At 38.2% G+C, this 15,651-nt stretch overlaps 1 protein-coding gene across 1 annotated transcript in view; it reads left to right on the forward strand.

Moving 5' to 3' along the window:
* The first annotated feature begins 2,328 nt into the window (after positions 1 to 2,328).
* The window catches only part of LOC145293252 (N-acetylglucosamine-6-sulfatase-like), a 512,787-nt gene continuing 499,464 nt past the window's right edge, over positions 2,329 to 15,651 (forward strand). The window contains exon 1 of the mRNA XM_080139826.1: positions 2,329 to 2,361. Coding sequence (XP_079995952.1) covers positions 2,341 to 2,361 — 21 coding nt within the window. The 5' untranslated portion in view covers positions 2,329 to 2,340. The remainder of the gene's footprint in view (positions 2,362 to 15,651) is intronic.

Raw genomic sequence — 15,651 nt, forward strand, 5'->3', positions numbered from 1 at the left:
CCGCAATAAAAGTTAACTCCGCTCCTTCTTTTTGACCTCATTTATGAGGTCAAATAGAAGTAGCGGAGCTAACTTTTACTGCGGGGCAGCTTTTGGGTTTGTTTGTTTTCCCAAGATGTTGGGGAGGGAGAAACCATCTCCCCATAAAAAGGGGATTGTCCAAATTGAATAGCAATTGTCTGATGTAAGGAGTTTGGCCCCACATTGATCAAAGCTGATTGCTTCTGGACGTTCCCCAGTGAGATTGGCGGGAACAATTCTTAGCTTCAAATTAGTGTCGGTTTTATACAAAAAAGCTGAACAAACACAAGACGGGCTGAAATAGCAAGAATTTTGTAAAAATCGACGTAAATAAATCTAGATGCAACGCACATTCGCAAATCGTACATATTATGATCTAGGGGCTATATAAACACTTCGAAGACATAGTACCCCCCCCCCGAGAATAGCGGCGAAAAAAGCCTTTTCGAGACATACAAAAATGCGCACGCCGCATTTGCCTTTTATTTATATATATAAAAGCGAAAATGTGTGTAAGCATGTTCGCTTTTTGTGTATGTCCAAGAAAGGTTTTTTCTCCGAGAAGCGGTCGGTTGGCTCACAACTTCTTAAAACTTTTTATATCACATATAAATCATAATATCTATTAGTTAACAACGGAGGTCGCCTGTTTATTTAATTTGCTTGACTTTGGAAAGATAAATATTCAACATTTTTTGCTCCTTATATCAGACAATTGCATGTGGATTAGGCTTTTTCGTATAATAAAAGCGATACTAATTCTGGCGGTATTTTTCCGGTCGCTATCGCTGGAAATGTCCGAAAGCAATCAGATTTGATCAATGTGGAAATATTTTCCTTATATCAGACAATTGCTATTCAATTTGGACAATCCCCTTTTTATGGGGAGCTGGTCCCCCCCCCCCCCCCGACATCTTGGGAAAATAAAAATAAAAAAAGCGTTCCCGCAGTAAATGAAATACTACCCCGCAGTCAAAGTTGACCTCAATAAGTCATTAAAACGTGCACCTGCCAATTCTAAATAGTTAAATAAATTCAAACGTGTTTCCGTTTGTATTTCACGGTGGCCCAATGGTTAACGCTGCACGTTTTTTTTTTTTTTCACACTTTAATTTCCAACTTTGCCTCAAGGGTTTGGGTTCGATCCTCATACTTACCTACCAAAACTTTTTTTTTATTTTAACACCCGGGCAACGCCGGGTACCCCCCGCTAGTATGTATAGAAAACTGGAAATTCAGAATCGTAACTCATTGTTCTAAGGGAGGAAACTCTATTTTACTACAGAAGTTGAAAAATAAAAATGATTTTTTTCTCACAATTACTCAAGCATTTTGAAAAAAATCACAATATCGTCACATTTTACATTTTTTTTTGTTGTTATTGGTGATATAAAACTTTGTTACGTTGAATAGAGTAGTTGAAAAAAAAATCATTTTTTCTTACAATTCTTAGTAAAATAAAGTTACTTCCTTAGAACAATGAGTTAAGATTCTGATTGCCAGAAAATTTATGCTATGTAGAAAAGAGAAGTGATCATTTTCTTTTTAAAGATAGAAATCTCTCCAGGCAAGGCATGAAGCCACTTCATGTAAGGAGTTAAACAAAAAAAAAAAGAAGAAGAAAACACTACTTCAAAGTCAAAAACTAACCAAGGATAAGTGTCAAGTGGATAGATTCGACCCATAAAACAGCAATTCTTTCCCCTTAGTCAGAAACATTGCTAATGGAATGTGAGAACTAAGGGAAAAAGTAAGGGTAGCGAGAGTTATGAGGCTGCTAAAAGTGAACTGAAAATCGACTTTCTACTTTTTGTCTTACCAGACTTTGAAAGACCCATCACTGAAAAGAACTTTGCTTTCTTCCTCTAAGGGTGCCTAACATGGAATAGAATTTCTATGAACAATTTCTTTTCAAGAACTCCTTATCGTTGGAACATATTACCACATAACTAATTCCCTACAGGCTACAACATGGTCATCTTCAAGTCTAATGCAAACAAATACTTGTCATAAATTGTTCTCATAAGTAACCAACATTTTCTTCTTTCCATTAATCATGTTTAATTTTATAATATTCTTCATAACCTAACTGAAAATCCGTCCATCTCATTAAACCTTATCCTCGAGTAGCTTTTGAGCCACTGGTGACGCATTCGATAAACAAAAACACAAAGAAAGAAGCAGCATTCTAAATAATGAAATTGTTCTTGACGAGATAAAGCTGGCATATAACGCATGTCTCCTTCCATTTCAGAGTGGTTGGTAAGGTTGTTAATGGAGTTGAAGTCGATTTTGTTGTCGTTTAGAAAATCTCCACATATGATGTCAAGCCTGTATAAGGTAAGTAAAAGATGGACTGTGCTTAATAAAGTGCAGAAACGTAGCTGTAATTTGATTGGTCATACCCTTTTCTTCTTCTCTGCAATTTCTTTCTCTCTCTCACACACACACACATACACACAGACGTGATGTTGCTAGTCTCAGTCTTTTTTGTAAATACTATGATGTCATGTGTTCTTCAGAATCGTCTCATCTGTTCCCTGCTTCTTTTGTTCCAGCTTGTTTGACTCGTTGGTCTAGTGGTCTCCATCGACTCACTGTTCTGAGACCTCATTGTAATACAGCTTCCTATCCCAGTAGCTTCTTTGCAAGAACTGCAGGCATGTGGAACTATCCTCTTGCTGACTGTTTTCCTCCTAACTATGGCCTTGATCTTTTGAAGATTAAAGTTGATAGATATCTCCTGTCTTTGTGATAACTGTCTTTCATTTTTTTTTTTTAGTTTTTCTTTTTTAGCTCCCTACATCAAGTGGTTTCATGCCTTGTCTGAAGCGATTCCCATTAATAAAATAAAATAAAAACATAAGTTAAAGAAAAACAAAACAACTTAAATTTTGTAGTAAGTTGATTTGGCACAAGTGTTATTGCAGAAGAACTGCAGTCGGCCCTATTTTGGAGAATCAACTGACATGCCATCTCAACAGATTCACGATTTTTTTCAGCATGAATATGTCACTAGATTTTTGTTAGCTCTTTCCATATCATATGATAGCATGGTGAAACATTTTACTGTTCGTTCACTTTCTGGTGAGTTTTAATTTTTTTTCACCACTTATCAAGGCTAGGAGGCCACTCGAGGATAAGGGTTAATGAGTATACAGTTGTCGATGAGAGAATATTGTAGTAATCATTAGTATTGGAAATTTGGTAAATTGGATTACTTAAGGGGATGGCTCATCAAGAACTTGTTCACATTGGACTTGAAGACGACCATATTGTAGTCAGTTGGAAAGAAGGAAAATGGAACAGAGTTCCACAGGCGTGCAGCTCTAAGAAAGAAGCTTTGTTCATGGAATCTACATTTAGATTTAAGCACAGATAAAAAGTGGGGGAAATTATTGATAGTGGTTTCAGCTAGACAAGTGTTTTTTTGTGAAAGTCAGGCCGGGGAATCATAGATTAGAGCTCAGACGAGCAGTCGCCATAAAAATAACGATGGTGAGTTTAAATTATTTGTTAAGTAATTTCCTTCTATAAAATTGTCAATAAAGTACACACACGCACACATATATTAGTGATGTGACGATTCCAAAATTTTTTCCGATTCTGATACAAATTACCGATTCTCTTCTAAATTCCTGATTTCAATTCTTTTAAAGTACTGATTCTGATTATTTTAAAATTTCTTAACATTTAACATTCGATGCTTTTTAAAAATCTTCAAATGACTGTACCTCAAAGTGTAATGTCTGCATATATTTTGCAAAATGTGAAAATACAATTTGAAGGGAGGGGCGTAAATTACAGGAGTAGATCTTTCTAAATATTTTATCTAATGTTTTCTTTGTAATTGATTGAAAATTGTGAGACAAGATTTGTTTTTCTTTTAAAACAAATTGACCAGGCTATTGAAATAGGTGAAGAGTACTGGAAATCTGAGGAGACTTGTTGTCACTCAGACTCCAGGGAACACCACAAGTTGTTTTTAAAGAGCAATCTTTGATGATGGGTTGTGTGACTACTCTTAGTGAGTAAATAATAATAATAATAATAATAATAATAATAATAATAGCAAAAAGATTAATACCTTTATCTAAATCACTCCCTCAAAATGAGCTTCTATTTTTTTTTTTTTAGATGATTATCGGTGGAAAGAAAAAAACCCCCAATTATTTTAGAATTTCCAATAGGAAAGCACTTTCACACATAAATTTAACGTAAAATGATAATTATTTCAGGCCCATTTTAACTTTTTAAACTTGTCTATTCGCTCTAAAATCGATACAAAATATTGGTAGAACATAACACTTTCGCACGATTGTTGACATTTATTTAATGTGCTTCTACCAGTCTCTTTAATTTTCGATTTGGAGCCCTTGTGAAGAGCTTATGGATTGACATTATTTTATTCTAACTAAACAGTGAACACTAAGTTATTATTATTTTTTTTTTTTTTAACTAAAAATATGCTTTAAAATAAGTTAAAACGCAAATAAATTTATCCAGGTAGGTAGAAGAGTCTTGCCTTTGGTAACATTTATTTGTTGCATATTTGTTTTTCATCTCTATTTTTTTTTCTGTTAATTACAGTAAAAAATGTCGGAATCTCATTCTACTTTAGGTAATGTCTAAGTTTAAATGTAGATATAATTTCATTTTTAATTCGGAAAATGATTTTGATAAAGTGAAGAAGGACCATAAACATTAATTATTTCAGAAGAAGCCGAGGACAGACAACAACAGTGACCATACGACGCCAACCAGATTAAAAAACCTCATCCAAAGCATTTTAAATCAAGTGTGAACTCTTTGAAACGTTTAGCGACTATGTGCAAAGTTTAGAAAGGAATGTTTTCAGTAATCTATATATATAAAAGCCAAAAATCTGTGTGTATGTATGTATGTATGTATGTTTGTTTGTAACACTAAAACTTTTGACAGACGGAACCAAAGTTGACAAATGTGGTATCATATTGAAGCTCCATCACCCGGATGACAAATATCGAAATTTCACGTCAAACGGACAACTAGAAGGGGGTGAACTGATCATTTTTCTCCCAGGGGGGCCCCCAAAAAAACCTGTCATTTTAACGTTATTCATTACGTGTCACGTGACGTGACGTCAGCTCAGTAAAATGTCGGCTGCGCTTAGGTACATTAAAGCTGCCTTCGAGGAGTAATTGATCTTATAACACAGTTAAATATTAGTTTTCGACTCGAACCGTTATTACCATCGGATTTATCGCACTCCAAAAAGGAAAATCCCAAAATTACACGAAAATTGACGTAGGGAAAATGTTTTTATTTTTGCTTGAAGTTTTTAACCGGCGAAGGTGAATTTGCACTTTGTTATAGTTTACCATGTAAACAAAGCTTTAGCCATTTTGTTTTTACTTTCTAACTCTGTAAAACTGGAAGGGGGAGGGGTGGGTATCAGTATGAGGCCGCTTAAATACACGAAAATTAGGTCGCGTGCACAGTTTTCCCAAGCACTCTTTCTCTCTCTCTCGCCGTCTTTCTCTCTCTCTCTCTCGCCGTCTTTCTCTCTCTCTCTCGCCGTCTTTCTCTCTCTCTCGCCGTCTTTCTCTTCTCTCTCTCGCTGTCTTTCTCTTCTCTCTCTCTCTCGCTGTCTTTCTCTTCTCTCTCTCTCACCCTCTTCTCTCTCTCTACCTCTTTCCTAACTCTCTCTCTATCACCATATTTCTCTCTCTCTCTCTCTCTCACTCTCTTCTCTCTCTCTAGACCTCTTTCTCTTCTCTCTCTCTCTCACCCACATTCTCTTCTTTCTCTCTCTCACACTCTTTATCTTCTCTCTCTCTCACCCTGTTTCTCTTCTCTCTATATTATCACTTATCAAGGCCAATAGGCAACTCGACGATCAACTCGACGATGAGAGTTCAAACGTGCACAGTAGTCAAATTTTGGAAAGAGGATGGAACAACTGCCTCTCTCTCACACTCTTTATCTCTCTCTATCTCTCTTACCCTGTTTCTCTTCTCTCAATATTAGCACTTATCAAGGCCAATAGGCAACTCGAGGATCAACTCGATGATGAGAGTTCAAACGTGCACAGTAGTCAAACTTGGGAAAGAGGATGGAACAACTTTCTCTTCTGCCTCTCTCTAACACTCATCTTCTCTCTCTCACCCTGTTTCTCTTCTCTCTATATTAGCACTTATCAAGGCCAATAGGCAACTCGAGGATAAACTCGACGATGAGAGTTCAAACGTGCACAGTAGTCAAATTTGGGAAAGAGGATGGAACAACTTTCTCTTCTGCCTCCCTCTCACACTCTTTATCTTCTCTCTCTCTCTCACCCTGTTTCTCTTCTCTCTATATTAGCACTTATCAAGGCCAATAGGCAACTCGAGGATTTTGTTTTTACTTTCTAACTCTGTAAAACTGGAAGGGGGAGGGGTGGGTATCAGTATGAGGCCGCTTAAATACACGAAAATTAGGTCGCGTGCACAGTTTTCCCAAGCACTCTTTCTCTCTCTCTCTCTCTCTCGCCATCTTTCTCTCTCTCGCCGTCTTTCTCTCTCTCTCTCGCCGTCTTTCTCTCTCTCTCACCGTCTTTCTCTTCTCTTTCCCTCTCGCCGTCTTTCTCTTCTCTCTCTCTCACGCCGTCTTTCTCTTCTCTCTCTCTCGCCGTCTTTCTCTTCTCTCTCTCTCCCTTTCTCTTCTCTCTCTCTCTACCTCTTTCCTAACTCTCTCTCTATCACCATATTTCTCTCTCTCACTCTCTTCTCTCTCTCTCTCTCTCTCTCTAGACCTCTTTCCCTTCTCTCTCTCTCACCCACATTCTCTTTTTTCTCTCTCTCACCCTCTTTATCTACTCTCTCTCTTACCCTCTTTCCCTTCTATCTATATTAGCACTTATCAAGGCCAATAGGCAACTCGAGGATGAGAGTTCAAACGTGCACAGTATTCAAATTTGGGAAAGAGGATGGAACAACTTTCTCTTCTGCCTCTCTCTCACACTCTTTATCTTCTCTCTCTCTCACCCTGTTTCTCTTTTCTCTATATTAGCACTTATCAAGGCCAATAGGCAACTCGAGGATCAACTCGACGATGAGAGTTCAAACGTGCACAGTAGTCAAATTTGGGAAAGAGGATGGAACAACTTTCTCTTCTGCCTCTCTCTCACACTCTTTATCTTCTCTCTCTCTCTAACCCTGTTTCTCTTCTCTCTATATTAGCACTTATCAAGGCCAATAGGCAACTCGAGGATCAACTCGACGATGAGATTTCAAACGTGCACAGTAGTCAAATTTGGGAAAGAGGATGGAACAACTTTCTCTTCTGCCTCTCTCTCACACTCTTTATCTTCTCTCTCTCTCTCATCCTGTTTCTCTTCTCTCTATATTAGCACTTATCAAGGCCAATAGGCAACTCGAGGATCAACTCGACAATGAGAGTTCAAACGTGCACAGTAGTCAAATTTGGGAAAGAAGATGGAACAACTTTCTCTTCTGCCTCTCTCTCACACTCTTTATCTTCTCTCTCTCTCTCACCCTGTTTCTCTTCTCTCTATATTAGCACTTATCAAGGCCAATAGGCAACTCGAGGATTTTGTCTTTACTTTCTAACTCTGTAAAACTGGAAGGGGGAGGGGTGGGTATCAGTATGAGGCCGCTTAAATACACGAAAATTAGGTCGCGTGCACAGTTTTCCCAAGCACTCTTTCTCTCGCTCTCTCTCTCTCCATCTTTCTCTCTCTCTCTCTCTCGCCGTCTTTCTCTCTCTCTCTCGCCGTCTTTCTCTCTCTCTCTCGCCGTCTTTCTCTCTCTCTCGCCGTCTTTCTCTTCTCTTTCCCTCTCGCCGTCTTTCTCTTCTCTTTCCCTCTCGCCGTCTTTCTCTTCTCTCTCCCTCTCGCCGTCTTTCTCTTCTCTCTCTCTCTCGCCGTCTTTCTCTTCTCTCTCTCTCTCGCCGTCTTTCTCTTCTCTCTCTCTCACTCCCTTTCTCTTCTCTCTCTCTCACCCTCTTCTCTCTCTCTCTACCTCTTTCCTAACTCTCTCTCTATCACCATATTTCTCTCTCTCTCTCACTCTCTTCTCTCTCTCTCTCTAGACCTCTTTCTCTTCTCTCTCTCTCTCACCCAAATTCTCTTCTTTCTCTCTCTCACCCTCTTTATCTACTCTCTCTCTTACCCTCTTTCCCTTCTATCTATATTAGCACTTATCAAGGCCAATAGGCAACTCGAGGATGACAGTTCAAAAGTGCACAGTAGTCACATTTGGGAATGAGGATGGAACAACTTTAACGGGAGGATTAGTTATTCAACGACACCAACCTATTTTGTTATATATATATATACATTTTGTAGAAACTATATATATTACCACTTATCAAGGCCCATAGGCCACTCGAGGATGAGAGTTTAAAAGTGCAGAGTAGTCAAATTCAGGAAGGAGGATGGAACCGCTATAACAAGAGATTGAGTTATTCAGCGACTCCAACCTATTTTGTTATATACATATATGTTCTATCTATATTAGCACTTATCAAGGCCAATAGGCAACTCGAGGGTGAGAGTTCAAACGTGCACAGTAGTCAAATTTGGGAAAGAGGATGGAACAACTTTCTCTTCTGCCTCTCTCTCACCCTCTTTATCTTCTCTCTCTCTCTCACCCTGTTTCTCTTCTCTCTATATTAGCACTTATCAAGGCCAATAGGCAACTCGAGGATCAACTCGACGATGAGAGTTCAAACGTGCACAGTAGTCAAATTTGGGAAAGAGGATGGAACAACTTTCTCTTCTGCCTCTCTCTCACACTCTTTATCTACTCTCTCTCTCACACCGTTTCTCTTCTCTCTATATTAGCACTTATCAAGGCCAATAGGAAACTCGAGGATCAATTCGACAATGAGAGTTCAAACGTGCAGAGCAGTCAAATTTGGGAAAGAAGATGAAACAATTTTCTCTTCTGCCTCTCTCTCACACTCTTTATCTTCTCTCTCTCTCTAACCCTGTTTCTCATCTCTCTATATTAGCACTTATCAAGGCCAATAGGCAACTCGAGGATCAACTCGACGATGAGAGTTCAAACGTGCACAGTAGTCAAATTTGGGAAAGAGGATGGAACAACTTTCTCTTCTGCCTCTCTCTCACACTCTTTATCTTCTCTCTCTCTCTCACCCTGTTTCTCTTCTCTCTGTGTTAGCACTTATCAAGGCCAATAGGCAACTCGAGGATCAACTCGACGATGAGAGTTCAAACGTGCACAGTATTCAAATTTGGGAAAGAGGATGGAACAACTTTCTCTTCTGCCTCTCTCTCACACTCTTTATCTTCTCTCTCTCTCACCCTGTTTCTCTTCTCTCTATATTAGCACTTATCAAGGCCAATAGGAAACTCGAGGATCAATTCGACAATGAGAGTTCAAACGTGCACAGTAGTCAAATTTGGGAAAGAAGATGGAACAACTTTCTCTTCTGCCTCTCTCTCACACTCTTTATCTTCTCTCTCTCTCTAACCCTGTTTCTCTTCTCTCTATATTAGCACTTATCAAGGCCAATAGGCAACTCGAGGATCAACTCGACGATGAGAGTTCAAACGTGCACGGTAGTCAAATTTGGGAAAGAGGATGAAACAACTTTCTCTTCTGCCTCTCTCTCACACTCTTTATCTTCTCTCTCTCTCTCTCACCGTGTTTCTCTTCTCTCTATATTAGCACTTATCAAGGCCAATAGGCAACTCGAGGATCAACTCGACAATGAGAGTTCAAACGTGCACAGTAGTCAAACTTGGGAAAGAGGATGGAACAACTTTCTCTTCTGCCTCTCTCTAACACTCATCTTCTCTCTCTCACCCTGTTTCTCTTCTCTCTATATTAGCACTTATCAAGGCCAATAGGCAACTCGAGGATAAACTCGACGATGAGAGTTCAAACGTGCACAGTAGTCAAATTTGGGAAAGAGGATGGAACAACTTTCTCTTCTGCCTCTCTCTCACACTCTTTATCTTCTCTCTCTCTCTCACCCTGTTTCTCTTCTCTCTATATTAGCACTTATCAAGGCCAATAGGCAACTCGAGGATTTTGTTTTTACTTTCTAACTCTGTAAAACTGGAAGGGGGAGGGGTGGGTATCAGTATGAGGCCGCTTAAATACACGATAATTAGGTCGCGTGCACAGTTTTCCCAAGCACTCTTTCTCTCTCTCTCTCGCCATCTTTCTCTCTCTCGCCGTCTTTCTCTCTCTCTCTCGCCGTCTTTCTCTCTCTCTCACCGTCTTTCTCTTCTCTTTCCCTCTCGCCGTCTTTCTCTTCTCTCTCTCTCACGCCGTCTTTCTCTTCTCTCTCTCTCTCTCGCCGTCTTTCTCTTCTCTCTCTCTCTACCTCTTTCCTAACTCTCTCTCTATCACCATATTTCTCTCTCTCACTCTCTTCTCTCTCTCTCTCTCTCTCTAGACCTCTTTCCCTTCTCTCTCTCTCACCCACATTCTCTTTTTTCTCTCTCTCACCCTCTTTATCTACTCTCTCTCTTACCCTCTTTCCCTTCTATCTATATTAGCACTTATCAGGGCCAATAGGCAACTCGAGGATCAACTCGACGATGAGATTTCAAACGTGCACAGTAGTCAAACTTGGGAAAGAGGATGGAACAACTTTCTCTTCTGCCTCTCTCTCACACTCTTTATCTTCTCTCTCTCTCTCTCATCCTGTTTCTCTTCTCTCTATATTAGCACTTATCAAGGCCAATAGGCAACTCGAGGATCAACTCGACAATGAGAGTTCAAACGTGCACAGTAGTCAAATTTGGGAAAGAAGATGGAACAACTTTCTCTTCTGCCTCTCTCTCACACTCTTTATCTTCTCTCTCTCTCTCACCCTGTTTCTCTTCTCTCTATATTAGCACTTATCAAGGCCAATAGGCAACTCGACGATCAACTCGACGATGAGAGTTCAAACGTGCACAGTAGTCAAATTTGGGAAAGAGGATGGAACAACTTTCTCTTCTGCCTCTCTCTCACACTCTTTATCTTCTCTCTCTCTCTCACCCTGTTTCTCTTCTCTCTATATTAGCACTTATCAAGGCCAATAGGCAACTCGAAGATCAACTCAACGATGAGAGTTCAAACGTGCACAGTAGTCAAACTTGGGAAAGAGGATGGAACAACTTTCTCTTCTGCCTCTCTCTCACACTCTTTATCTTCTCTCTCTCTCACCCTGTTTCTCTTCTCTCTATATTAGCACTTATCAAGCCCAATAGGCAACTCGAGGATCAACTCGACGATGAGAGTTCAAACGTGCACAGTAGTCAAATTTGGGAAAGAGGATGAAACAACTTTCTCTTCTGCCTCTCTCTCACACTCTTTATCTTCTCTCTCTCTCTCACCCTGTTTCTCTTCTCTCTATATTAGCACTTATCAAGGCCAATAGGCAACTCGAGGATTTTGTTTTTACTTTCTAACTCTGTAAAACTGGAAGGGGGAGGGGTGGGTATCAGTATGAGGCCGCTTAAATACACGAAAATTAGGTCGCGTGCACAGTTTTCCCAAGCACTCTTTCTCTCTCTCTCTCTCTCTCTCTCCATCTTTCTCTCTCTCTCTCTCGCCGTCTTTCTCTCTCTCTCTCGCGCCGTCTTTCTCTCTCTCTCTCGCCGTCTTTCTCTCTCTCTCTCTCTCTCTCGCCGTCTTTCTCTTCTCTTTCCCTCTCGCCGTCTTTCTCTTCTCTTTCCCTCTCGCCGTCTTTCTCTTCTCTCTCTCTCTCGCCGTCTTTCTCTTCTCTCTCTCTCTCTCGCCGTCTTTCTCTTCTCTCTCTCTCTCTCGCCGTCTTTCTCTTCTCTCTCTCTCACTCCCTTTCTCTTCTCTCTCTCTCACCCTCTTCTCTCTCTCTACCTCTTTCCTAACTCTCTCTCTATCACCATATTTCTCTCTCTCTCTCTCACTCTCTTCTCTCTCTCTCTCTAGACCTCTTTCTCTTCTCTCTCTCTCTCACCCAAATTCTCTTCTTTCTCTCTCTCACCCTCTTTATCTACTCTCTCTCTTACCCTCTTTCCCTTCTATCTATATTAGCACTTATCAAGGCCAATAGGCAACTCGAGGATGACAGTTCAAAAGTGCACAGTAGTCACATTTGGGAATGAGGATGGAACAACTTTAACGGGAGGATTAGTTATTCAACGACACCAACCTATTTTGTTATATATATATATACATTTTGTAGAAACTATATATATTACCACTTATCAAGGCCCATAGGCCACTCGAGGATGAGAGTTTAAAAGTGCACAGTAGTCAAATTCGGGAAGGAGGATGGAACCGCTATAACAAGAGATTGAGTTATTCAGCGACTCCAACCTATTTTGTTATATACATATATGTTCTATCTATATTATCACTTATCAAGGCCAATAGGCAACTCGAGGGTGAGAGTTCAAACGTGCACAGTAGTCAAATTTGGGAAAGAGGATGGAACAACTTTCTCTTCTGCCTCTCTCTCACCCTCTTTATCTTCTCTCTCTCTCACCCTGTTTCTCTTCTCTCTATATTAGTACTTATCAAGGCCAATAGGCAACTCGAGGATTACAGTTCAAAAGTGCACAGTAGTCAAATTTGGGAAAGAGGATGGAACAACTTTAACGGGAGGATGAGTTATTCAATGACACCAACCTATTTTGTTATATATATATATATACATTTTGTAGAAACTATATATATTACCACTTATCAAGGCCCATAGGCCACTCGAGGATGAGAGTGTAAAAGTGCACAGTAGTCAAATTCGGGAAGGAGGATTGAACCGCTATAACATGAGATTGAGTTATTCAGCGACTACAACCTATTTTGTTATATATATATATTCTATCTATATTAGCACTTATCAAGGCCAATAGGCAACTCGAGGATGAGAGTTCAAACGTGCACAGTAGTCAAATTTGGGAAAGAGGATGGAACAACTTTCTCTTCTGCCTCTCTCTCACACTCTTTATCTTCTCTCTCTCTCACCCTGTTTCTCTTCTCTCTATATTAGCACTTATCAAGGCCAATAGGCAACTCGAGGATGACAGTTCAAAAGTGCACAGTAGTCAAATCTGGGAAAGAGGATGGAACAACTTTAACGAGAGGATGAGTTATTCAACGACACCAACCTATATAGGGGAATTCAGACTTATGGAAATATATCTAGCATAATCTATCTATTATATCTATAAAAGTTAAAATGTGTGTGTGTGTGAGAGAGAGAGAACAATTCTCAACCTATATACTAAACAAATTTTTTATCTACAGATTAGAAAATTTGTATATAGGGTATTCAGACATATGGAAATATATTTAGCATAATCTATCTCTTATATCTATAATAAAAGTGAGAATGTTTGCGTGTGTGTGTGTGAGGTAGCGAGAGAGAGAGAGCGAGAGAACAATTCTCAACCTATATATTCAACAAATTTTTCATCTACAGATTTTAAAATTTGTATATAGGGTATTCAGACATATGGAAATATATCTAGCAGAATCTATCTATTATGTCTATAAAAGTGAGAATGTGTCTGTGTGTGTGAGAGAGAGAGAGAGTAAGAACAATTCTCAACCTTTATATTCAACAAATTTTTTATCTACAGATTAGAAAATTTTTATATAGTGTATTCAGACATATGGAAATATATCTAGCATAATCTATCTATTATATCTATAAAAGTGAGAATCTGTGAGAGGAGAGAGGGAGAGAGAACAATTCTCAACCTATATACTCAACAAATTTTATATCTACAGATTTGAAAATTTGTATGTAGCGTATTCAGACATATAGAAATATATCTAGCATAATCTATCTATTATATCTATAAAAGTGAAAATGTGTGTGTGTGTGTGTGAGAGAGAGAGAGAGAACAATTCTCAACCTATATACTCAACAAATTTTTTATCTACAGATTTGAAAATTTGTATATAGATTATTCAGACATATGGAAATATATCTAGCATAATTTATCTATTATATCTATAAAAGTGAGAATGTGTGTGTGTGAGAGAGAATGAGAGAGAACAATTCTCAACGTATATATGCAACAAATTTTTTATCTACAGATCTGAAATATCACATTTGTATAGAAGTAGAAATCTTGATACCTATTTTGATACCTAATAAAAGAAAGGACGCTCTTTGGGGTGGATTTTGATGATAACAAGTCACTAATAAGAAATTTTAATAAACATTGAAATAATTTAAGAATTTTACCAAAATAAAATTGCATGGTAATCACCCAATTTCTGCCACAAAATTTTGATTGGCAAAACTCATAAACAGAAAATATATATTTTCTAATTTCATCTTTTTTTTTTACATAATCTGATTTGATGTTTTCCTTAATATTCAAATCACTATATTTTGCTGCTTAATATCAAATACAGCAAATGAGTTATTTTTTATGCATCAAACAATTACATTTTCTCATTCATCCAAACTAATCACTGAACATCAATTTCATATTTTCTTCACTAAAATATTACTGTGCTTGATGTCATCAAGTGGAGCGGATCATTTTTTTTTTATTTGTTCACACATTTTTCCAATTTATATATATTTTGTCTAAGATTCTTAGCCTATGTCATTGCATACCAAGCTGTTTATTAAAAGTTAAGGTTCACTGTAAACACATACGTTACACCAAAATAAAAACGCTTCAGATAATGCCTTGATATTCAATTCAGTTTCTCACATGACATCTTATGAAGTTAGTAGAAATGTTACAGACTTTTGAATCTCAAACACTTTCAATACTGTGCACTGATATTTTCTTTTTTGGAATATAAGCACATTCATGATTTTTTTTTACAAACGCCAACAAATGTCACATTGTGTAGCAATGTACTGAAACAATTATAAAAATATTTGTTTTTATTTTGGATGATGCAGGGCATCCGAAGAGAGATTTTTCTAACAAAATGAAAGTATAATTTTTAGCAATAGGTATCTAGGAAAAGGCCACTACATATGTTATAAATTCCAAATTTCCACAACCTGGCAAATACTGGTACACGCTAGCAAATTTAGATTTGCAATTACAGAATATGATTCTAATTTTTTCCTTTGCTCTTTATTCTAACACTACACTGTTTACTGTGTTATTTCGCTACAGTTGATATTGTGTAGAACAATAAGAAAATCATAGTGAACAATGCATTCAACAAAATTTCACACACATTTCTAGATACCTATATCTAATAAGTTCAAAAGAAAGGACACACTTAGGGAGGTATTTTGGTGGTCAAGTCACTAAATAGAGATTAGCTGGTTTCCCGGCATAGCCCAGGATGTAATAAAGATTGACTGAAATACATATTCTAGCTGGTTTCTAGGCGTTGCCAGGGATGTAATATAGACACATTATGTTGTATATTACCTGTTCTCTTCTCCCTAAGGTAAAACAATTTCATATACATGCTGTAAATTACCTACGCTAGGGATAAAACATGAACAATACCAGTCCTAGGGTAGATAAAACAAATAATACATAGAGATGAAAGATTCCACTCCCCTAAGAATAAAACATATATTCAATATCTGCTTTTGTTTTTTCATTGTTTATACGGTCCCGAGCAACGCCGGGTAGCCCTGCTAGTCTTCTATATATATAAAAGGCAAAAATCGGTGTGTATGTATGTATGTATGTATGTTTGTTTGTAA

This window comes from Euprymna scolopes, chromosome 14 (genome assembly GCF_053919585.1).
Source record: "Euprymna scolopes isolate OS-2025 chromosome 14, ASM5391958v1, whole genome shotgun sequence".
Lineage (NCBI taxonomy): Eukaryota > Metazoa > Mollusca > Cephalopoda > Sepiida > Sepiolidae > Euprymna > Euprymna scolopes.